Source organism: Mustela putorius, unplaced genomic scaffold (genome assembly GCF_011764305.1).
Source record: "Mustela putorius furo isolate JIRA1106 unplaced genomic scaffold, ASM1176430v1.1 tig00000450_pilon_pilon_pilon, whole genome shotgun sequence".
Taxonomy (NCBI): domain Eukaryota; kingdom Metazoa; phylum Chordata; class Mammalia; order Carnivora; family Mustelidae; genus Mustela; species Mustela putorius.
In genome coordinates, this window is record NW_025421385.1 from 24,012,418 (window position 1) to 24,035,484 (window position 23,067).

The 23,067-nt window shown below is 48.6% G+C and overlaps 1 protein-coding gene across 12 annotated transcripts in view; it reads left to right on the plus strand.

The window, feature by feature from the left end:
* Positions 1-23,067, plus strand: part of SCML4 (Scm polycomb group protein like 4) — a 96,622-nt gene that overhangs the window by 70,978 nt on the left and 2,577 nt on the right. For 8 of the 12 annotated variants that reach the window (XM_045080239.1, XM_045080237.1, XM_045080240.1 and 5 more), the window contains 2 exons: positions 13,647-13,937; positions 21,780-21,925. In XM_045080239.1, the coding sequence (XP_044936174.1) occupies positions 13,647-13,937; positions 21,780-21,925 (437 nt within the window). Of the gene's footprint in view, positions 1-13,646; positions 13,943-19,554; positions 19,722-21,779; positions 21,926-23,067 lie in introns of all 12 variants that reach the window. The other 4 variants (XR_006606831.1, XR_006606832.1, XR_006606833.1 and 1 more) reach the window with 3 other exon arrangements.

The following is a 23,067-nucleotide window of genomic DNA, read 5'->3' on the forward strand; positions in this document are numbered from 1 at the left end:
AGAAGCCCCCTTGTGCCTCCAGTCCCACAGAAAGAACCTCAGATGATCTTACTTTTTTTTAGAAAAAGGGGAGGGGGAAGAGAAAGGCAGAGGAAGAGGGAGTGAGAGAATCCCAAATAGGCTGCACACCCAGTGCAGATTCCCACATGGGGCTCAATCTCATACCCTGAGATCATGCCGGAGCCAAAATGAAGTCAGATGTTTAACCAACTGAGCCACCCAGGTGCCCCAAAATCTTACTTTAGATCTCTCTTCTGATGGCCAACTTCTGGTCCCTGAAAAACACTACATATCCTTTGGCCAAACAAACTGGGCATACAGACTGCCATCAGAGTTGCCAGATTTTTGGATTTCTCATGGGAATCAAACAATAATCCATTGTGTCTCTCAAGCTCCAGGGACAGAAATCAAGCTAGTCACGTGGCACTGAAGCTCTTGGGAATACACTAGACATTTCTCTCCATAATTCATCTCCAAGTTAACGTATTTCTCAACCTCTACATTTCTTTTGCAGGCTGGGTGTAGGTGGTCACCTATAGGTATAAAACTGGCTTTCCACCATCTTTTTTTTTTTTTCAAGATCTGCACACTTCACTCTACCTTGGGTTGTCTGTTGTCTTGCAGCCTCAGCCAAAACTGAAACTAAAATGGTTTCATTTCAACATCCTGTCTCAGGAGCCTCCCTTCAACTTTCCTTACATGATTACTGAGGAAACTCTTGCCTTGGTTTCTACTATAGTCTCTCCCAAGTTCACCATGCTGGAGGAAGTTCCAGAGCTTTCCCCGGAACAGTGTTGCTGCCTCACTTCTTCCCCTGATTGAAACAGTTATTTCTACCCCAAAGCTGCTTTCCTTCCTAATTGGTCTGGCTTTGGAAGCAATGACTTGAACTGTCTTCATGAGCTCTTCCCCAGCCCATGGCTGATTTGAAAAAAAATGAATTGCTCCAAACCAGCCAACCTTGTGGACATTGTTTCTCATGCCCTAGGTGCTGCAGAACCGAGTGCAGTGTGTCTCATGTGTCTGGGAGCCTCAGGGAAGGTGGAAGAAGCAGCTATGTCACTATAGGCTCTAAACAACCCCCTTTCCACATGCCTTTTCCACCAGTCAGCCTCAAATGACACCAGTAGAGAGTTTGCCTTTAGATTAAGACATTGGCTCTGTAGGACTGCCTTGTCCAATTTCCTTTAAAGGGTAACACATCAAATTATTATCACTTCAGATGAAGAATTAGCTTCTCACCGCCCTCCCCCTTTCCCACTACTGTGGCAAGAAGCACACATATAAGAGGGGAAGGATGGAGGCCATAGTTGATTTTAGGCTCCAGATCCCTCCAAAGGACCTCATTGTTCCTAAACACGACTGCACAGTCTTGAGCTCATTTGAACCAAGTGGTTCTCTGCCCCAGTGCAGTTCAATTAGAGCTGTAACCTATCAGAGTTTGTCCACGCTCATTAGAGCATTTCCAGAAGACAGTTAATCAGACAATAAGAAAAGGAAAAACCATGACAGCTAAGGAACTATCAAAGAAACAAGGTCTGTGGCCAAAAAATGGACAATTTGGTGGAAGCCATGATTTTCCGATCCACTGTATGACAGCAGGCCATGCAGACCTGTTTTCGGTGGTTCTGGTGGTAGATTTAATCAAATCTAAGGTCTTGCCACTCAAACTCTGGTCAATTCTCACCTGAGAAGGGTAAAAACTCAGAGGTCCTCCTACACTCTTGAACAAGAAACCCCAGGTGTTTTGAAGACACATGATCGTTTGAGAAGCAAGGATTTAGGGTAATACTCTCCCAGCTAGACAACGTGGCAGCTGAGGAGCCATGTGGAACTCCTACCAGACGGCGCCCTAAGGGTCAGGTGGGGTTGTATTCATAAGGAACTTGGCAAAGACAAAGCCATTGAAGTAGAGATCTACTATTCTAGAGATCACTACCATTCAGTGAATGCTTGAATGGTAGTGATCTCCCCATTAGGGGTGACAAGGGCAGAGGCCCACTTTTTAGGGCCATGAGGCGGAACACCGGCAACCCAAAACAGAAGTAGGAGCAAGATGTCACTGCTAGAGTGTTAGAGTCTAGCTTTGGGCAGATGGGGCCCCAGAAACACCAGTGAGGGACCCCCCACAGGTGAAAGTGAGGATACCAAGACAGAGCAGCTCACATTGGAAGAATAGAGGCCATCTTCCACATCTCTTTCTCAGAGCATTCAAATAGAAAGTTTCTCCTTTGATCTTTTTCTTATGTCTGAGGAAAAACCAGACTACCTACTAGGCTTCCTGTATCCAGTCTGGAAGGTGTCAAGTTCTTGGCTTGAAATCAGGAACTTGGGTCATTTCCCTTAATTCTATTACCTGACAGCCACACGTGGTATGTGTTTTAGAAAATAGAGCAGCTTTCTGGTGCTTTAGAAGAATGGAGGCAGAAACGCGGATTCCATAGCACTTTGGTTCTGTCAAAAGCCGTGGGATGGGGGCGCCTGGGTGGCTCAGTGGGTTGGGCCTCTGCCTTCGGCTCAGATCGTGATCTCAGGGTGCTGGGATCGAGCCCCACATCCGGCTCTCTGCTCAGCAGGGAGCCTGCTTCCTCCTCTCTCTCTGCCTGCCTCTCTGCCTACTTGCGATCCCTCTCTCTGTTAAATAAATAAATAAAATCTTAAAAAAAAAAAAAAAAAAAAAAGCCGTGGGATGATCATAGGGAAATTTTACCTTACCTCTGAATCCTGAGGAGAAAAGCCCGCAATTATAAATACACTTTCGCCAGTGTTTTCCAGACTTAGTGTGCTCAGGAACCACCTGGTGTTTTGTTAAAGTGTGGATTCTAGCCTCGGTGGGGCTGGCCTGGGGCCCGAGAGTCTGCATATGTAACAGGTGCGCCCGTGGACTGGTGTTGCTGCCGGTCGGTGACCGCACTTGGCATGATAAAGCGTGGGCTGGCAGAGTTCTGGCTGCCTAGGGAAATGTATCATTTATTTCAGGTTTTTAGTAAAATAAGTCTATTTGCACTAGGACAATGACCACACACACACTGTACAACTGTTCAAAGATGAACCAACGCCCATGGAGAGGAGAGGGACAGAGTGGTCGGGTGAGATGGCAGGGGTACAAATGCGGGTGAGAAAGAGGAGGTTTGCTGCACTGCTGAGAAGGGTGAACAGGGCTAAGAACCATGGCAGGCAAAGTCCTCAGTGGGGCCTGGCCACCTTCCACAGCAGGGTCCCTGCCGTGCTCCAGGCTTCCCCGAATCCTGAGAAGATGTCCACGTGTTCTCCCAGACCCTTGTTTACCCGTCCTCGGTGGCACGTCATTTTGCCTTCTACTGCAAGCATCTGGGTCCAGATCTCATCTCCCTGCTGGGTAGATTGGGGGGCGGAGCCTGGGATGGAATGAGGCTGCGGCAAATATTTACGGCTTGAATTCGGTGCAACACAATGGAATACATCGTCCGCTCACCAAGAGTAGAGGAGATCTCTGGGAACCACAGATGTGATAGCTGAGCTCTTCTGCAAGATCTAATTTAGTGATTGGTTTCCTGCCTTTTGAAGTTTTAACGCGATGGGAACAAACTGTTTACTTTTTCTTGAGAAGCTTTCTTGATACACAGATGGGAGGGGTGGGAGATGACGAGGGACATTTGTTCTTGAAGCTTGGTGTTTTGGGCCTTGACTGGTGGTCTTTGAGCCAGGCATTGGGCAACTAGCAGCAGAACAGCCATGCCCAGTGTGCTCCATTACAGTTGAACCTATGTACCCAGGCTTTAGAAATCAAATCAGCTTCCTTGTTAAGCTGCAAATCCATCTAATACGATAGCTCTACAGAGAAAGACTATACATGGAATACTTATCTTTCCAAAAGATTGTTTATTTCTAAAAGGAAAGAGAGTTTATCAAGAGCCATGAGTTAGATGACATAGAAACAGCCATTTAGTCAGCACACATTTAGTGAGCTTTCCCATTTGGGATGCACTGAGGCCCAAAAGGTCAAGGCCACTTGCTCAGAGCCACAGAGAAAGGCTACAGCAGGGAGGAGATTGTGCCCAGGTCTTCTCTTCCCCAACCCTTTGCTTTCTTCCCAAGCCGGTCGTCGCTTGGGTCCTATTACCCGTCACTTGCCAGGGAGTACACCCCGTGTGCCCCCAGCTCAGAAGCCTGACTGCACACAATGGTGCTCACACATGGCTTGGGGTACACCTGTGTCATTTCATCCCACAAACATAGAACAAAACAAACCTCAACCGCCATTTAGCAAAATCCCGGCAGAAACTGTACTCCAAGTATATCAATTTGCTTTTCTCCTTCTGGGTTTCCTATCTTGGCCCCAAGGAGTGTTTCTTCCTTGTCCCCAGGCTCTGGGCACACCCTTGCTGGAGGACATCCATAGGACAGGCAGAACCCATCACTCCAGACACCAGGAGAGCTCTCTTATCTTCACAAAACTCACACAGAGGGGCCTGCTCCACCTGACATTAGGCATCATTTGACTTGGTACTTTATTTTGAGGATTTATTCATTTATTTTGAGATAACACATGAGTGAGTGAGTGGGGGGGTAGGGCAGAGGGAGAGAGAGAGAATCTCAAGCAGGCTCGCCGCTGACCCTGGAGCCAGACATGGGACTCTATCTCATGACCCTGAGATCACAACCTGAGCTGAAATCAAGAGTTGGAAACTTACCTGACTTAGCCACCCAGGCACCCCTCGACCTGTTATTTTATTTTATTTTAATTTTATGTGACAGAGATCACGTGTAGGCAGAGAGGCAGGCAGAGGGGAAAACATGCTCCCTGCCAAGCAGAGAGCCTGATGTAGGGCTCGATCCCAGGACCCTGGGATCATGACCTGAGCCGAAGGCAGAGGCTTTAACCCACTGAGCCACCCAGGAGCCCCTTGAATTGTTATTTTAAATAATATGTGGAATGAAGGAGGCAAACAAAACAAACAACAACAAAAACAAAGGAAGTTGTGCTATACCAGATTCCCTTGCAGCCGCTTATCTCCCAATGCAGGCCAGTGTCTGGAGCTATGTTCACCTTGTCCCAGACAGGGGGGCCACGAAAGCAAAGTGAGTGGTTCTCTTCTCAAGCTGCGTGTTGGAAAGAGGGTCATTTGGGAGGAGAACAAAGTATCAGTACCAAGCTCAGGTGTTAAGAATCCTCTGAGAATAAATGAAACAAGATGGGATCTGGAGGGAGACAAACCATAAGAGACTCTTAATCTCACAAAACAAACTGAGGGTGACCGGAGGGAGGGGGTTATGGAGAGGGGGGTGGGGTTATGGACATTGGGGAGGGTATGTGCTATGGTGAGTGCTGTGAAGTGTGTAAACCTCGAGATACACAGACCTGTACCCCTGGGGCTAATAGTACATTATATGCTAATTAAAAAAAAAAAAAAGAATCCTCTGAGAAAGTTTTGTTGGAAAAGTTCAAAGAGGAGTGTCCACAGGTCTACAGCAAATACAAAGGCCTTCCTATATTTTCAGACAGCTAGGTCCCGGGCAAGCCTGGCCAGCGCTCCCACGGCAAAACATGGGGAGTGTTTGTCAGAGCAGGACTCCTAATCTTAGCTCTGGCCCTGTGCGTCAGTATGAGTTTATTTAGGGAAATTTATGTATTGCGCTTCCAATTATATCATTCATTAAATGATAATGTCTGTACACATTTTTAAAAACCGCACTAGGGATGCCTGGCTGGCTCGGTCAGTAGAGCATGAGACTCTTGATCTCAGAGTTGGAAGTTTGAGCCCCACATGGGGTGTGAGATCACTTAAAAAAAAAATAAATAAAATCTTTTTTTTAAAAAATTGAGCTAAAGGGGAAAAATAGAATCTCATGAAAAAGGCCTGAGTTCTGTGGAGTTTAAAATCGTTTTTCTTCAATGTTCAGTAACTTACTGAACCTCTTTGCATTGCAAGCCTTTTGTTCTCTTTTGAGTCCTGTAGATACTGAGGAAACACGAGATAAGTGTTCAATAATGATAGTTAAATGCACAAATGTTCCAATTAAGCCAGGATATAACCCTCTGAGATAAACTTCATGAACTCTCTCCTATTACCGGGTAGCGTGTTGGTCTCATACATAAGCAGTAAACCGTTGGCTGAAAAAAAATCCCATCAACTTTCTGGCAGAGAACTGAACATGCATTCTGAGGCCGATACATCATAGCTGTGAGTGAATTAATCATTATAATTTCCAAACTGACATGTGGAGTCAAGAGAAATGAAGCAAATGCCCTTTTCCCATTTGCGGCAAATTACCCCAAAACTTAGTGGCGAAGAATAACATTTACTACCTCAGTTTCCATGAATCAAGAGTTCAGGTGCAGCTTCACTGGGTCCCCTGGCTCTGGGACTCCCACCAGGCCATATCTCAAAGCTCAACCAGGAAAAGGTCAGCTTCCCAGCTTATTCCTGTGGTTGCTGATTTCCCATGAGCTGCTCGTTTCTTGCCACATGGGCCTTTCCACAGAGCATCTCACAGCGCGGCGGTTTGCTTTACCAGCGTTAGGAATACTGGAAAGTGTCATCCTGAGAGTCAGGATGTCTATTCAGAACCAAAACTTACAAGGAGTCCTGTATTCTGCTGACTCCAACCTTTTCCTGATCGAGGACCATTTTTAATTTCCGAAAGTTCTAGAAAGACCGAAAAAGTGTGGGGGTGTTGAGGAAACAGAAGGTGACTGTGGAGGGTGCCGCCCCTACCTGTTCTCCCTTTCCCACTTGTTAGGAGTTGCCCTAAGAACTTGGGGTACAGGTGTGGCAAAGCTGCAAGACCGTAGGGAAAATATTCTGGAATCTGCTCTCCTCTTGAGATGGGAAGGGTATTCATTATCCCGAATGGCTGACTGTGGGCAAAATTGCCTTTGGACAGAATTTCCACAGGAGGAAATCAACCCACAGACTTAGAACAAAGTCTTAGGCACACCAGAAACATTTGAGAGGACTGTTGAAGTGCAGGTGTCAGGCATTAAAATTATGGCTGGTTTCTGTGCGTCTCATTAGGGGAGAATAAATAAATGTACTTAAATCGACCAGAGGGGAGTCATAAGGTTGATTCTGAGGGCTGAGTGATTTGAACTTAGAGACAAGCTTAAAGGGAAAAATCTATACTGGCCAGAGTCCAAGTTAATGGAAAATTTAATTGAAGCGAATGAAACGCTAAGCCTCCTAGGTGGCGTGGCCTGGTGCCCTTTGAACCGGGAAGGCTGGGACAGGAGGCCACTGAGGGCCCAGAGGGAAAACGTGATGAGCTTATCTGAGCAAGAACCAGGGCGGGACTGGGCCTGAGCAAAGAAAGTCCTCAGACCTCCACCGGAGCCTCGGTGAGAGGCTGCCTTCAGGGCTGAGAGGAAATCTGCTGATTTCTGCCACCAAGAAGTCCTCCCAGGGCCGCTGCCTCCCATAGCAGCACCGGCCCAGAGGAGCTCGCCGGCCGCCCGAGGTAGGAAGCCCCTGGGCTTCAGCTGGGGAAGGGCAGCCCTTCTGGAGACCTGCTGTTGTTTTCCAGGGTCTCCTCCGTCCTGCCCACTTCTGCTCTCCGCTTCTCTCCTGGCAGCTCTTTCTCTGCGGCCCAGAGCTCCGAGGCTGCACCCCCGGGGCGGGCAATCGTCCGTCCCCAGCTCTTGGGGCAGCAGCCTGTGGGGCCCACAGAGCCACTTTCTTTTTGAATCTGGGTATCGGAGCTGGGATCTGGGGAGCTGCCCTCTCTTCTAGCCGCCGAGCCAAGCTGCTCACGCACGGAGCCCTCTAGACCCTGCTGCAGGGAGGGGTTGGCCTTTCGTGCCAGCCTGGGCAGGGGTGCGTGGCCGCTGGCCGGCACAGTCGCTCCCGAGCAAGGCAGCGGCTCCAGGCCCCGGGGAAGGGGGCGGTGATGATTATAGGAAGGGTTCACTGTGTGCAGCAGGTGCCGCTTCAATGGAGAAGTTACGACTGATGTGGGGAAACAAGGCGGGAGTGGAGGGGGTGTGTGGGTGGGTGTGGGTGCATGTGCACGCGCGAGAGAGCGGGTGGAAAGAACTGTTTGTACTGAAAAAGAATCGTTTCTAAGACTCTGGGATTTGGGGGTTATTATTGCATGAATAGGTATTAATTGAGACTAATTTTGCAGATGGCAGTATTGTGGCTTTGCAGGGACTTTGTTTGGTTAAAGAATCCAAGTAAAGTGCCGGCTTCACTTTTTTGGTAAAATAAAGCGGCAAGGTCACTTAACTAGGAGCAGTTTGGGCTTGTGTCCTAAATGACAAGGAGTGAACCCCAGCCTGAGCTAAAAGTCCATCAGGAGTGTCTGCACATTTATACATGTGAGCCCCTTTTTCCTCTCTGCACTGCTCCTGCTGCTTTGGGACTTTCTTTTATTATTGTTATTATTATTATGCTCAGTTAGCCACGGTATGGTACATCATTAGTTTTTGATGTGGTATTCTATGATTCATCGCTCCATTGGCTTTTTTCTTCCTGCTTTTCTTTGGACGTTCTCTGCCTTCTGAGTGCCCTTCCCCGACCCTCCAGGAATGGGGCTGCATCGGGCGGGTGATCTGGAAGGCTCTGCAGGGGTGAGGGAGGAGGGAGGTGCCTACACACACCTGGCCCTCGGGTTTGTTTGCTGGACAGCAAGGCTTAGATACAGTTCAAACTCAGAAGCAAATGGCCATCCCTTGAGGCTCGAGTGGGGTTGAACTCTTCCAGAGTGTTCTTTGGCTTCAGTAATGGAAAGGCTTTCTATACAGCAGTGGGGGGACAATGTAGTTCACAGATCATATTGGTGAAAAAGGAACACTGGGCTCTTCTGAAAGTTCCCGAGACATGAAACCCTGAACATGCGGCAAGATGTCTTTGATGGCGCCATTGGTGTGTTTGCCTTTCTGTGTAAGGCTGGCAAGAGTGGGTTATTCCTTTTCCTGGAGGAAAGATGTAATGATTTTCCAAGCAGCGTCCTTTGTCTCTTGGATAGAGGCAGGGAGGTTCAGAAAAAAGTACAGGAGTCCCCTCTCCCTTATCCCGCTTTGCTGAGTTGATGTTCTCCACAGAGATCTCCGCCTTGCCAGGGAGACAAGCTCATTGCACATGAGAAGGGATTTTCTAAGAAACCAGGGAGAACAGGACAGGGGAACATCTTAATCTGTCAGCTCCCTGGTTGGCCACCAGTCTCTGTGCCGGAGCTGGGTCTGTGCGGGGCCATCCCAGGACTGCTGGCCCCATCTGGTGTTCACTCACCAGTCAGCCACAAAACTGCTAAAAAGTGTCATTCTCCCTCCACAGGATCTGGTCCTTTTTTTTTTTTTTTTACCAGCTTTCAAGAGCGGTTTTAGGTAACCAATAATCCATGCATCCCACAATGAAATTCTCAGTTACTGAGAGTTCCGCATACCCACAGTTTCTCTCCCTGTATGTTGATGACTTTGTGGTTTTGAGTAGTAGAAAGGTGATATATCCAGTAGTCACAAAGAAAGCAAGATGAATGGGGGTAAGATGTATGGAGGAACTTTTAGGCCACGAGATTTGCGGTACAATGAGCTAATTGTGAGGGAGATTGTAAAATTTCTTGCAGGAAGCTTTTAAATAAGAAGCTCATTTGTTTTCCAATTTACCACCCAGCCCGAAAAGAGGGCTTGGTACTCACTCAGCATTCATTCTACTGTGAACACACCACCTTTCACAATTTCTGCTATGTCCATACAACAGTTGTAAAAGTGTTTACTCAAGATATTCCTTTAAACGGATTCATTTCCTTTAACTTTAGCTCTCTTAGTCACTTTAAGCAATGATACCGTATCAGTGAAATCAGAGTTTGATGGGCTAATTATATTTTATTGCTATACACTAAAATACATGACTGTAAGAAAACAATGTTCACCTGTTGCTCTGTCTTCCAAAAAGATACAGGTTCAAGTCCTAACTTTCAGTGCCTGTGAATAGAAGTGTTCTTTAGAAATAGGATTTTTGGGGCATCTGGGTAGCTTAGTCGGTTCAGCATCTGACTCTTGACCTCTGCTTGGGTCATGATCTCAGTGTCGTGAGATAGAGCCCTGTGTCTGGCTCTGCATCTGACATGGAGCCTGCTTAAGATTTTCTCTCTCCCGCTCCCTCTGCTCCCGCCCCTGCCACCACTCTCTCTAAATTAAAAAAAAAGAAAGAAAGAAAGAAAGAAATAGGGGTTTTGCAGATGTAATCAAGAAGATGAGGTTACATCGGATTATGGGCCCTAATCCAATGACTGATGTCTTCCTAAGACATTTGGACACAGACACAGATACACAGCCAAGATGCCATGTGGCAACGGAGATGGATAGGAGGTATATATCTATAGTGGAAGACTGTTGGATTCCACCAGCAACTAGGTGGACAAGTAGGGATACTACCCTTGAACCTTAAGAAAGAACATGGCTCTGGGGCACCTGGCTGGTGCAGTCCGTAAGCCTCCTACTCTTGGTTTCAGCTCAGGTCGTGATCTCAGGGTCATGAGATCGAGTCCCACATCAGGCGCCGTGCTCAGCTTGGAATTTGCTTGAGTTTCTTTCTCCCTCTGCTCCTCCCCCCACTCCCCTTCTCTCCAAAATAAAAAATAAATCTTAAAAAAAAAAAAAAAAGAGGAAGAAGAAGAAAGAAAGAACATGTCCCTGCCAACACCTCGGTTTCATACCTCTAGCCTCCAGAATTATGAGACAATGCATTTCTGCTGTTTGAGGCCACTAAGTTTACGTTTTTTCCTATAGCCGTAGAAAGCAAATATACCAAAGTCCCAACTAAAATCATGCCCTGTCCCGCCAGTGGGACACACCTAACACTTGCGGAAATGCTGGGCTGGTTGCTCTGTGCAGCCCCTTTTCAGTCCTGGGGGTGAATGATGAGGGCTTGCCTGGTATCCATCATTTTCACACTTCGCTATAGTGTCAACACCCCTATTTACAAAGGTGAGGAAAAGGCTGTTGTAACCAGGTTTGAGCAGATGTGACTCATCAATTCTGAACGGCACCCTCGTGTGTGCACCTGAATGTACTGATCACTCCCAGGCTGCCTGGGAGCTATAGGCTAGGCAGAACTGCGGTGGGGGGTTTGCGGAGCTATCTCCATGGTTGTTCACCCGCTGTCTCCGGGATAACTGGTAAACCCTGTGCCGGCTGGAGGGCTATTGCCTAAGGGTCTCTCAAGTCAGTTTTACTTTTTGATGAATTCATTTGGATCCTAGCCCAGAAACTGGCTTTTATTACCTTTGATCTCACCCATGGTCGTCAGCAGTTTTTCAACCAATAAAGTCCATGTTCCCTTGTTCCCCATTTCTGCACGTCATCACAGGGGGACAATCTTTCATCCGCATCTGTATTTTCCAGTGGAAAATACGGATATAGATTGGAGGATTAGCTGCGTTCTCTACCTCATCACTATCAGAACTACATAGATATATTTAGTCTCGATTTAAAATACTGAATAAACAGAATTAATGTTTTAGTTCTTTTTTATCATTGTCTATCACGAATCCACATGACGAATTTATATATAGACCTTTGAATCTGTATTGTAATGTGTATTCTGCGTAATGGCTACCTCATTGCTAACAGTTATATTAAATAAATAAATATTTATTGAGTGCCTTCTGTATACCAGACACTACGAGTAGCTTCCTCACATATACCAAGGCACCTGCCACTAGGGACACAGAAAGGATTAGTAGCTCAGATACTGAGAACATTTTAATAAAAGGAATATAACGACAGCTTTACTGCTAACTGGCTTGTATTGGTGCTAGCGCATAGTAGGTGCTCAGTGTTTGTCTTCCTCTTCCTCACTCCATTCAGGAGGCAGCCTCATACATAGCTCTGTAGCCTGGTCCTTTTTAGAATCTTCCTCCTGCTGTCTTCTGATTCAGGCGGAAGAGATGCAATAGACATCATCCACGTGAAGGTGTGGAGTTCCGGCTTCCTGAAGACACCTTGCAGCCCTCCACTGGCCACGAAGCAGAAAGCACAGAGCATGAGTACACTGAGGCTGCCCAGCTGGCTTGTGCCATGGTGGCCAGAGCCGTGGTGGCCAGGCTTGCCTGTGTAAAAATACTCTTGAGAATGTGTTCACACCTAACACCAGACTTTGGCAATGAATTATTTAAATAGCTTTATTGAGATGTATAATTCATAGATCATACAAGAATGCAACATAGTGGCTTTTAGTATATTCACAGAAATGTGCAGCCACAATGGCAGAACACTTTCAACACCTCAAAAAGTCCATACCCTTTAGCTAGCACTCTCTCCCCACCCCCGCTACCTCCCCTGCCCTCAGCAACCACTGATCTACTTTTGATCTCTATAGAGTTGCCTATCCCGGACATTTCACAGAAGTGGAATCACTTCATCTGTGGCCTTTTGTGATTGGATTCTTTCACTTAGCAGAATATTTCAAGGCTCATTCACACTGTTGCAGTATCAGTATTCATTTCTTTTTATGCCCAAATGATAGTCCATTGTGTGGATATGCCTCATTTCAGGGATCCATTCATCAATTGATCGCCTTTTGGGTTAGTTCCACCTTTGGGTTATTATGAATAGTGCTTCTGTAAATATTCATGTGCCAATTTTTGTGTGGATGTATGTTTTTATTTCTTTCGGGTAAATATCTTGGAGTGGAATTGCTGGGTTGTAGAGTGACTCTAGTTTGAACCACTTGAGGAAGAGAGATTGCACCATTTTACATTCGCACCAGCTGTGTATGAGGGTTCCACTCTCTCTACAGCATCATCGACACTTGTTATTATCTGACTTTTTATTGTAATCATCCTAGTGAGTAGGAAGTTCTACTTCTTTGTGGTTTTGATTTGCATTCCCCAATGGCTAATGTTGGGGAACATGTTTTTATGTGTTTGTTGGCCATTTGTATATCTTCTTTGGAGAAAGATCTCATCAAGTTCTTTGTCCATCTTTAAATTAGCTTGTCTTTTTATTGACATTTATTGAGTTACTCTGGAAACAAGTCCCTGATGAGATATATGATTTGTAAGTATTTTCTCCCATTCTGTGGGTAATCTCTTCACTTTTTTGCTGCTATCTTTCAAAGCACAGAAGTTTTACGTTTATGGAGGACTGTAGGGCTGACCAGATCAGCATTGGTTTCCCCAGTTTATTAGCTCTGGAGGAAGGGCAGTACCCTCAGGTGTTTTGAGACTGAAGGTGGGGAGGAAGTACCATTGCCCTTATGTCACCACCCAGATCAGATTGTTAACTTAGGGACATTGTGAATCCTGTTTGAGCTCTCAAGCATCCCGGGCTGGGTGAGGAGGGCAGTGTTGGTGGGCAAAGAGAAAAGAGAGCAGGGAGATTCAGACAAGCTGGTAGAGACTGCTGGACGGGCAACACCATGAAAGGGAAAAGACCTTTGAATTTTACTTTCAAATCATCAATAGCCAAAGTAATCACTTTTTCCTCTGAACAGAGAGGGGCACATCTCTCATCCTTACTATAATATGCTTTGTTGGTGAGGCAAATGTCTTAATCTGTTGAGAGGTGAACTATTTGGGATTATGATATAGGGTCCATTCTTCCTCATCTCTCATCCCCACACATAGTGGCACCGGTGCTGCAGGGGAAACATTTGCCAAGACTGTCAGGTAGCCTCTTGGCTTGCTCTCTGATCTCTGCTTCTCTGTCCTGCCTTCTTGCTTAGCAAAAACAGCCACCACTGAGGAGTGCCTGGTGAACCCTGTAGGCATGAACCGCTACAGCGTGGACCCCTCCACCTCCGCCTTTAGCCACAGGGGCTCCTTCCCCACCTCCTCCTCGCTGTACTGCAAGAGGCAGAACTCTGGAGATGGCCATCTTGGGGGAGGCCTGGCCACCACTGCCAATGGTCCCCGTTCCAGCCCCATGTCCTCTGGAGGCCCGTTGGCACCTGGGCTGAGGCCCCCAGGCTCCAGCCCCAAGAGAAACGGGACCTCTCTCGAAGGAAACAGATGTGGTAATGTAATGCATGTTTTGGCTTCCCCCTGTTTTAACCTCCTCGGCCATTGCTCTGGGATCACTGCATGTAGGGGGATGGGGGTGGGGAGGGGAGGGAAACCATGCTGTCTGAACACGGGAACACTGGGAAATCAGAAGCCCTTTCGTGGATTTTTGTTGTTCTTAAAGGCAGCTAACTTCAACCTTTGACCACAGTATTTTTTTTTAAGAAAGTGGTGTATTAGAGTAGGCTAGGCTGTAGGAGTAAATAGACTCCAAAATGTACAGTGGTTCAAGTGCAATAGAAATTCATTTATTGTTCAAGAGTCCAAGGTGGGTGCTCTCAGTTGGTAGATGCACCCCAATTCAGGGACTCAGGCTTTGTCCATTTTGTGCCCCAGCTATCCCCTGTGGTCTCCGTGCCCCCAGCACCCAGTGAGTAGAAAGGGAAAGAGTGAGCACGGAAGGCACACACTTCCCTGGAGCCAGGAAACGATGCATGTCACTTCTGCTCATATTTCATTGACAAGAACTGGCCATTTTGCCACACTTAACTCTAAGGGAATCTGAAAGGTATAGATCAACGCTATGCCAGGAAATAGAAGAATGAGATGTCAGTAAAGCATCGTCTCTTGTTTAGTGGGTGACCTTTGCAGGATACAAATACATGGGCAGAGTCAGAGTTACACATTTCTACAATGCTGGTTATAATCTGTCTATGGTTTCATTAGACAGAATGAGCTTCAGTCTCATCCGTTAAAGATCCCTCATTGGAATGTAGTGCACAAAAGGGCTCTCATTCTAGGGGTAGCTTGGCATCCATTTTGGATTATGGTTTTTTAAAAAATCATTTTCAAGCTTCAGTATTGCATTACTGAACAAAGGCTGTAGAGCATAGTAGATAATCACGTGGACTGTGGAACCAGATGCACTGGGCTGGAATCCTGGACCCAACACTTCCCGACCTTATGACCTTCTGCAAGTCTGGACTGCTCTGTGCCTCAGTTTCCTCACCTGTAAAATTGGAATGGTAACAATAGCATCTACCTCATAGGTTTGTTGGGAGGATTAAATAAATTCATATGTGTATTTAGTGCAAGGCGTACACATGGTAAGAGCTCAATAAACATCAGCAGTCACAGACCATGTCAGCACACCTCTCCAGAGACCACAGCCCAGCAGCTCTGCACCTGAAAACTGCCGAAGAGAGGAGGCCCCAGGCCGAGGAGGAGTCAGGGAGTCTCCATCTTGCCTTCTGGAGCCTCCAAGTGGGTTGTCTGTCTTCCCTGGTGAGCCACATCTTTGTTCTGAGTCGCAGCTCTCTCTACCAGTAGCCCTGAGAAGCCACAGTGATGAGCTGTTTTGTACGGTCCAACGTCCTTCACGTGCTCCCCTCAAGGACCTCCCCCATCCTGCACAAGCCTCTCCTGGCTGAGGACAGAAAGGTATGCAGGAAATGCTGGAGGGAAAGGCAGTTCTGGGGGCAGAGCGCAGAATCTCTCAGCCAAGGGGGCTTTGGCAAATGTAGAGGCGTCCTGCAGACTGCTTCCCAACGTTATCACGTCGAGCCATCAGCCGGGCAAAAGATTTGAGTGGACAGAGACACTTCCCACCTGACTTTTAAGAACAAGAGCAGAGAACAAGATCCGGCACAAATCAACATTGGAACGTAAAGGAGGGGGCCCAGCTGTTTCCTAGGCTTGTCCGCAGAGTTTGCAACATCTGGTATAGAGTAGTCCAGTCAACGTCCGTTATCTCTGTGCCCCTGCCATGATGCCAGGGCCCGCACGGTTTGCCCCTGGCTGTCAAAACTCTCATGTTGGTGTCCCTCCGCCCTTCGCGTGTCTCTTCCTCTCCACCTCTTCTCCTCAACCCAGTTCCCATTTTCTCAGGGCAGTGATCATAGGACATCCCCTGATTGAATTGACTCATAATCCTAAGAGTGTTAACCCTTTTTCAAAAGGAGGTATTTACTCTCTCTTCCATTCAAGTTGGTGGAGTATCAAGCCTTAGGTCCTACCTGTAGGATTCAAGCAGTAAGAAGAAGGCACGATTTCGATGAAGAGAACTTCTGCCACTAGCTGAGTAATTGTCTGCTCCATTCCGGTCTGTCTGGTACCCCCAGATGAGGGGAGTCGTGGACCCCCTGAAAAGGATCTCAAGGTAGTTTCCTTCCCATCCAGCTTCAACAACCCTCTTGTCTTTCATATTCATCCCTACCTCAGCCCTTTGTTCTCCTGGAATGACACCCTGGTTAGCTATCTGAGGAGTCTTCCTTGAGGAGAGGCCCAGACCCTCCCCAGGAACCAGCTCTCAGAGAGAGCCCTTTCTGTTGGAGCTCGGGTTGCTCCCTGGGAAAGCCCCACTTGCTCAGGGCTCAGGTAAAATCAGAGAGATGGAGCCCACAGGCTACTTTCCACTCCAAGCAAATCACTAACTCTATCCTGAATACTGGCTGTCTCTTAAACAACTTAGAAATATTGGTGAGAACTTTGATACCCAGCAAATCAGAGTGGTTCATAATTAGCAGGACCACTCTGGGCTGTGGGATATTAAAAAATCACAGCTTCCTCAGAGTAAAGTGGCTGCAGGTTATAGCACCTGAAGTCCATTGTTGAGCCTCTGTGTTCCACGGAAGAAAAATAAAAGTATTCACCCTTTGTAGGTACACTAACTCTCGAATGTTCCAAGGATTCCTTTAACCAGTATGTTAAATGGAACCGCAGATACCAGAAAGCCAGCCAGCTATGCTCGTTCTAGCGTCAAGGTGAAGGAAGCGGGTGGGGAGAATACCGGCACGGAGGGCAGCGCCGACCTCTCCGAAACAGGGGTTCCGCTCTGCTTACATCTCATTGGCCGGAGCATAGTCACGTGACCACCAGCTGCAAGGGAAAGTGGGAAATAGGGTTTTATTCTAAGCGACATGATCCCAGCTGGAAATCGGGGATTCTGTTACAAAAGAAGAGGGAAAAAAGATAGTGGGGAGACAATCGACAGTCTCAACCACACCTCCCAATTAAAAATGTTCATTCCATCGATTTCCTTCTGTAGCACTTTGTTCCCTTATCTCCAGCATGTCCTCCTTCTTGCCCTACAGTAGGAACCAGACCCCCAGCTTCGTGAGGTCCCTTGCTCATCTCTCAGTCCTCCACAGTCCCAGAAAAGGGGACTGCTTGTTTGAGGCATTTACTAAATAGCCATTTAGTAAATATGAGCCAGACACTTCCCATACATTATTTATGACTTCCTATAAGTTATATTTTACAATTTATTATTATAGGATGTATATATTATTATAGTAGGTATTATTATATACAATACAGATAAAGTGAAGATCAAGATAAGATTCAAGTGTTAAGCCAGGATTTTACTTTAACTGACTTCAAAGCCAGCATCTTTCAAAATTACCCCCAGGGATTTTCAAACTATGTTCAGTGGGCTTCAAGGAGTCCCTCTGAGGCTTTAGGGGCTAGGGGCGGGGGGGGGGGGGGGGTGGATTCCAGCACCCCCCCCCAACCAGGGCCTCTTCACATTTGCATAGTGGGGTTCTATATATGCTTTGCTTGAACCGAGTTTGCACAGTTAAACCCATTTGGAACCCATAGAGATAAGCTGTGCTGAATTGAGTCATTGGCTTCCTTGCCCATTTGTCACCGATCAGGCTGGGTCCTTGCTGTGGGCCCTCTGGAGGCTTAGTAAGTTTTCCCTCCGCCCAAGGAACTGCTCTATTTTTGCTCTGAAATTGCATCCCAGATGTAAGTAGTTGGTGGTAAGAAACTGTACCTCTTCAGGAGGGTTTGACCCGAGTCATAAGCCCTAGAAGGGACCTAAAAATGGATTTTCCCCTGTGGTGATAATCAAAATGGTTTAAAACACAGAAGCCAGAAAGCTGCAGGGGGCTGCAGGCAGGAGGGTGGGCAGGGCCGGCATGACGAACCGTGAGGACTCCCCCTGGCCTCCTGCTCCTATGGCCTCTGCCAGTGAGTGCTGAGGGGACATACTGACATCTCCCTGGGTTTTCCTGATACTCGGGTAAAAATTTGAAAGCTCGTCCCTGTCTCTCATCCTAGATATAAGCACCAAGAACTATAAGGTTTTCAGATAACAAAAGCTTCCTAACTTTTGCATTAAATAGGCCATGTTATAGAATTCCCAACCACAGTTAGTCCAACCTTCCGAATCAAGAAAGGAAGTAAATATGACATTGTTATTGCCACCCATTGTTATTGCCTTCCCGTGGATTAGAGTTTGCTTCTTCGGGGGTGAGGTGTTGGGTGATGGACAGAGAGACTGACCACCCAGTCAGAAGAAGGAGAATGGGGCCCACACTCCATGGGAAGGGGCTGAAGTGAGCCAAGGCTTGGCAAGGGCTCCTTCATCCTGGGGGAAGAACTTTTCTTTGAATGATGAATGAACCAAAGGAGATTATGTATGTGGTTGTGGGCATGTGTGAGACACAGAGACTCAACAGGCAGCAGTGCGAGGACCTCGGCTGTGACAGTGCCAGGGGTTGCTCTAAGCACTGACGCACAGGCATTCTGTCCCTGGTGCATGTGGAACAACTTTAGAAATAACCGCCGCCATCTTTAATTATACACCCAGTCACAACTGGGTTTGCCTCTTCACTCTGCATGCCCTGGGCCTTTAGGAGCGAGATTTTTTTCACATTCTTTTCTCTGCTGTCCAGTTTCCTCCGCTTGGCCCAGCTGTGTCAGGCTGGACCCATCTGTCTTCCTGACACCTTCACATCCACTGGGAGGGGGGGGGACGTGGGGGGCTAGCATATTTATTATCTTTGTGAGCGCACACCATCGCAAAGGCTTTACAAAGCTGCCGCTGGAAAGTTCCATTTCTCTTCCTTCTACAGCGACCTTATGTGCTTTGGGTCTTGAGCGACTCCTGAGGTGTGACAGGCTTCTTGCTGCTCTCGGTCTTGTATGATAAGAGGCCCCCTCGGCCAGGCTCCCAAGCCAGGCCCGGCTGCTGCCATTCCATCCTGGAAAAGTGAAAAACGCCCACAGCAAACACCGGGCACCAGGAGTGGAGCCACTTTCCAACTGGCCTGCCTCCCTCCACAGCCAGTACCTGAATAGCCTCCTCAGTAAAGACAAGCTCCCCCCCGCCCTCTTGCTCAGCATCCTGCTGCCCCCAAAGGGGCCCCTGGCAAAGGAGTGCCCTGACCTTGCTCGAGGAGCTTAGGCTCCCCAGGACGATGCCCTGAATCAGTCTGGGGTTCTCCCTTTTCCTATCAGATACAGGAAACTCGATTTGACCTCTGCTCTGATCACTCTAAAATCATTCTTGGCACCGAAAGACTTCCAGCCTTTGTAATCAGAACATCTATTATCACCGCAATTAACGCCGAAGCTCCAATGGGGCGGATTCCGAGGCGAATGCGATTTCCGTGGTTTCCGTGATTCCTCATCTCCATGTTGCGTGCAGATGTCTTTAAGTGCAGTGAAATCAACTCTAATAAGCATGCATCAGCATTCAGATGGCCCCAGGGTGCCTTAACAGTTTCCCGGCAAAATGCCCCGTGCCAACCCACCTTAGGGGACCCTTCCAGGTCCAGCGAGGAAAAGGCAGGGGAAATCCCAAAGTAAATGCAATCCTCGAGCAAACCATTATGATTTTAGGGCAGACTTGGAAATGCGATGCCGTACTTTGCTCAGCACTGATGGAGAACCGAGCCCTTCTCGAGCGCACTGAAAAGAGGAGCAAGAAAGAGACAGCGGGGAACCACGGCACCCTGGGACTGGAGGAGGAAAGTGGAAGCCGGGATCTCTGGACGTGGAATTATTCTGTAGGGAAACCGCTTCATTGTCCAGAGCTTCTGCTTTCTTCTGGCCTGACAATAGGATTAAGAATTACCTGCTCAAGGCTTTTGAATGAGTTATTGATACTGTTTCCACAAAGTACATCGAGGCCTTATTTACCAGCACATTTACTTAGAACTGGGGAGGCGTCAGTGATTATAAACCCTGTAATGAGAGGGTCCCGTTTTTTTACCAAACACTTTGCCCCGGACCTGGCAGAGAAGAGACGCTCAGTAGATGTTTCTGGAATGAATGGGGTAGGGGTGGGGTTGGGAAAGATGAAGATGATCATCCTCAAGAAACTTGAACCTAACTGGAGGTTACAGACATGCATACTTGCAGTATAAGGCAATTGTGGAAAGCATCTTAGGACAAAGGTGTGGGGGTTAGAAGCAGAGGAAGGGCACATCCAGATGGCAGGACACAGACATGCTGCCTGGGAAGGGTCTGCCTGGGCTTTGATGGCTGGTGGAATGTCTGTGGAAAGGTGGGAGTGTAAATGCTTCTAGGGGGAAGCAAAGAGCACCAGCTGAAGATGGAGAAGGGAAGCTGGGGAGACACGTGGTGGGTGTGCCCGGACGGGAGGGTGCATGAGGGCGCCGGGCGCCTCCTTCCCTTTGGGGAGCATGTGATGCACAAGAGCTCTAGGACCATGCCTGATCCCACTCCAGTCCTGACACTTGCCCTTCCTGGAGGACAGTGTTGCCACTTTACAGTTAATGAACTGAGTCATGGTCAAATTGCTAGCCATGGGTGCTCCAGCACTTGTCCCTAGGTCTCTCTGGCACCAAAGCTCTTCCCTTCTGTCTCAGAAGGAAAGAAATTATTAAGACCAAAGAGAGTCCTTGACCTTGAGCTAGAGTGTGCACTCTGGAGCTAGCGCATAGGCTAGGGACCTTCATAAGGGGCACAGCCAGAGCCGGGTCTGGGGAAAGCGTTGAGGCAGTGTACACAGGTGTGCTCTAGAAGAAAGAGATCCCAGGACAAGGATGCCCACAGGAAACGGCTGCAGGGGTTTGGTAAGAGGTTTCCAGCCAGGGGAAGCAGGATACAAGGGAGAATCTGGAGTGAGAGGCATCCTTCTAAGAGCTTTAGAATAATTCACTGTGGGGACTGACTTAGGGATGCTAGAGACAGAGGTAGCAGTAGAGACATCACTACGGTTCCAGAAACCTGAGGGGCTGGAGAAGCCGGTGCGGAGGAAGGAGGATGAGTTAGTCTGGGACATACCAGAAAGAGTCAATCCCTAAATAGTGCTCGGCATCTGATGCACTCCACTCCACTCATCCCGCACCTTTTAACCTGCCATCCGGAAGAGGCATTGTCCCATCGGTGCAGCTCGCGCAGTCATCATTTATCGAGGACCAGCTATGTATCAGGTGCAGGAGTAGGCCCTGTGCTGTCGAGGGGTTCCCCCAGCTGGTGGGGTAGATTGGAGCAAGCGCTCTGAAGAGCAGGGGTTGTGAAGGCACGTGGGGCACGCCCGGAGTGGTAAGACCACATCTCCTGCCCATGGCCCTCACAGACAGGGGGTCCAAGCTCTGGTGGCAGAGACCCCAAAGAGGCACCCAAATGCACCTCAGTTCTGTCATGTCTCTATTGTCTTGGTGTCCCCAGTGGGGGCAGAGGGGATCTGCATTCATTTGGGACCCCCAGCACTATAGGGCCCAGAGGGATGTTGATCTCGGCAAGCTTTCTCTGGTCACCAAGGGACCCGGCTGCAGGAGGTCCAGGGCTCCCTGAGATAGGGCTGAGCAGGAGGGGTTTTTAAAACTCAAACGTGGCTCAGAAGCTCAGCCTGCTGAAGGAGATCTATTTTCTAGCACGCCACTCCCTGGGAGGACAAAGGGCTTTAGCCTGGATGGAGCCTTTGCTTCTAGAAGCGGCCTCCCGGTGCTCCGGGTTCCCCACAAGCCGCTCCCAGGCTTTCTCTGTCGCAGAAGGTCACTCAGGCCGGGATGGGGTGTGGGGCGCGGGCAGGCCGCCCAGGGAGGCAGGGAGACCCTCGTCCCCTTGTCTCATCTCTTCTCTGTCCACCCATCCAGCCTCGAGCCCTTCCCCCGACAGGCCGGATGCCAGGCAGCCACGGAGCAGGAACCCTTCCACCTGGACTGTGGAGGATGTGGTCTGGTTCGTGAAAGACGCTGACCCGCAGGCTCTGGGTCCACACGTGGAGCTCTTCAGAAAGCACGTAGGCGCGGGGCGGGCAGGTGGGGTGGGGTATGGTGGGGTCCTGGCCCCAGAGGGGGCGGGAGGGCTGGGGGAGGGACAAGGAAGGCGGAGGGTCAGGGAGCCAGGGCTGCAGGAGCGGGTGGGCTAAACCCAGAGCCCGGGCTCCGCTCAGAGGGAGGCCAGATGGAGCCACAGGCTTCTCAGAGCAGAACAACCACTTATTTTTGTTTTTAAGAAGGGGTATTTGTCCCATCTGTTCCCTCCTTTTGGCCTTTATTAAGTATGCCTGTTTTCCTGCCCATCCATCCGTCTGTCTGTGCATTCAACAAACATTTATAGCACACCTACAGTGTGCCCAGGCACCGGGACAGCGCCGATTCCTCAGCCGCCGGGAGGATTTGATGAGAAAATGCACGTCAGGGCTTGAGCACGGTGCCCCGCTTGTAGTTGGCCTTCCGTTGGCAGGGACTCTTAAAACTAGGAGAGTCTGAAATATATAAAGTGGTAAATTGGGCGGGGGGGGAGGGGACCAGGTAATAATTACTGCTGCATGAGCCATCTTAATAGGCTCCCGATGTCAGCCCTCTATTGCTGCTATCCCCAGGTACCGCAAGCATCTAGCTTAGAACAACACAGGTTTATTATCTTCTGGTTCAGAGGGTCACAAGTCTGGCCGGGCTCTCAGTGGGCTGAGGTCAAGGCATCGGCAGGGCTGACGGTTCCTTTCTGGAAACTCTAGGGAGAATTCGCTTCCCTGCCTTTCCCAGCATCTGGATGGCTCGGCCCTCGTCCTCCAGTGCAGCAGCAGCAGGCGAGCCCCTCCCCAGCGGCCAGCTCCCATGCTCTCTTCTGATTTCTTCTTCCACTTTTAGGGATCCTGGTGATTACAGCTGGCTCTCCCACGCAGCAATCCAGAATACTCCCCCTATTTTTTCCCAGCCAGCTCTTTAGCAACCTTAATTCCCTTTTGCTAGGTAACCTAACATCCTCCCAGGCTCAGGGGGGCAGGCTGTAGACATCTTGGGTGGGGAGGAGAGGGAGCGTCATTTCTGGCCAAGCCCAGTTACCATGATACTCTCCTCCTGTCTCTCACTTTTATTTGGTGATTCCATCATAGAAACCGTATTCTCAGATCTGGGGAGACTCCTCCTCTCACCGGAC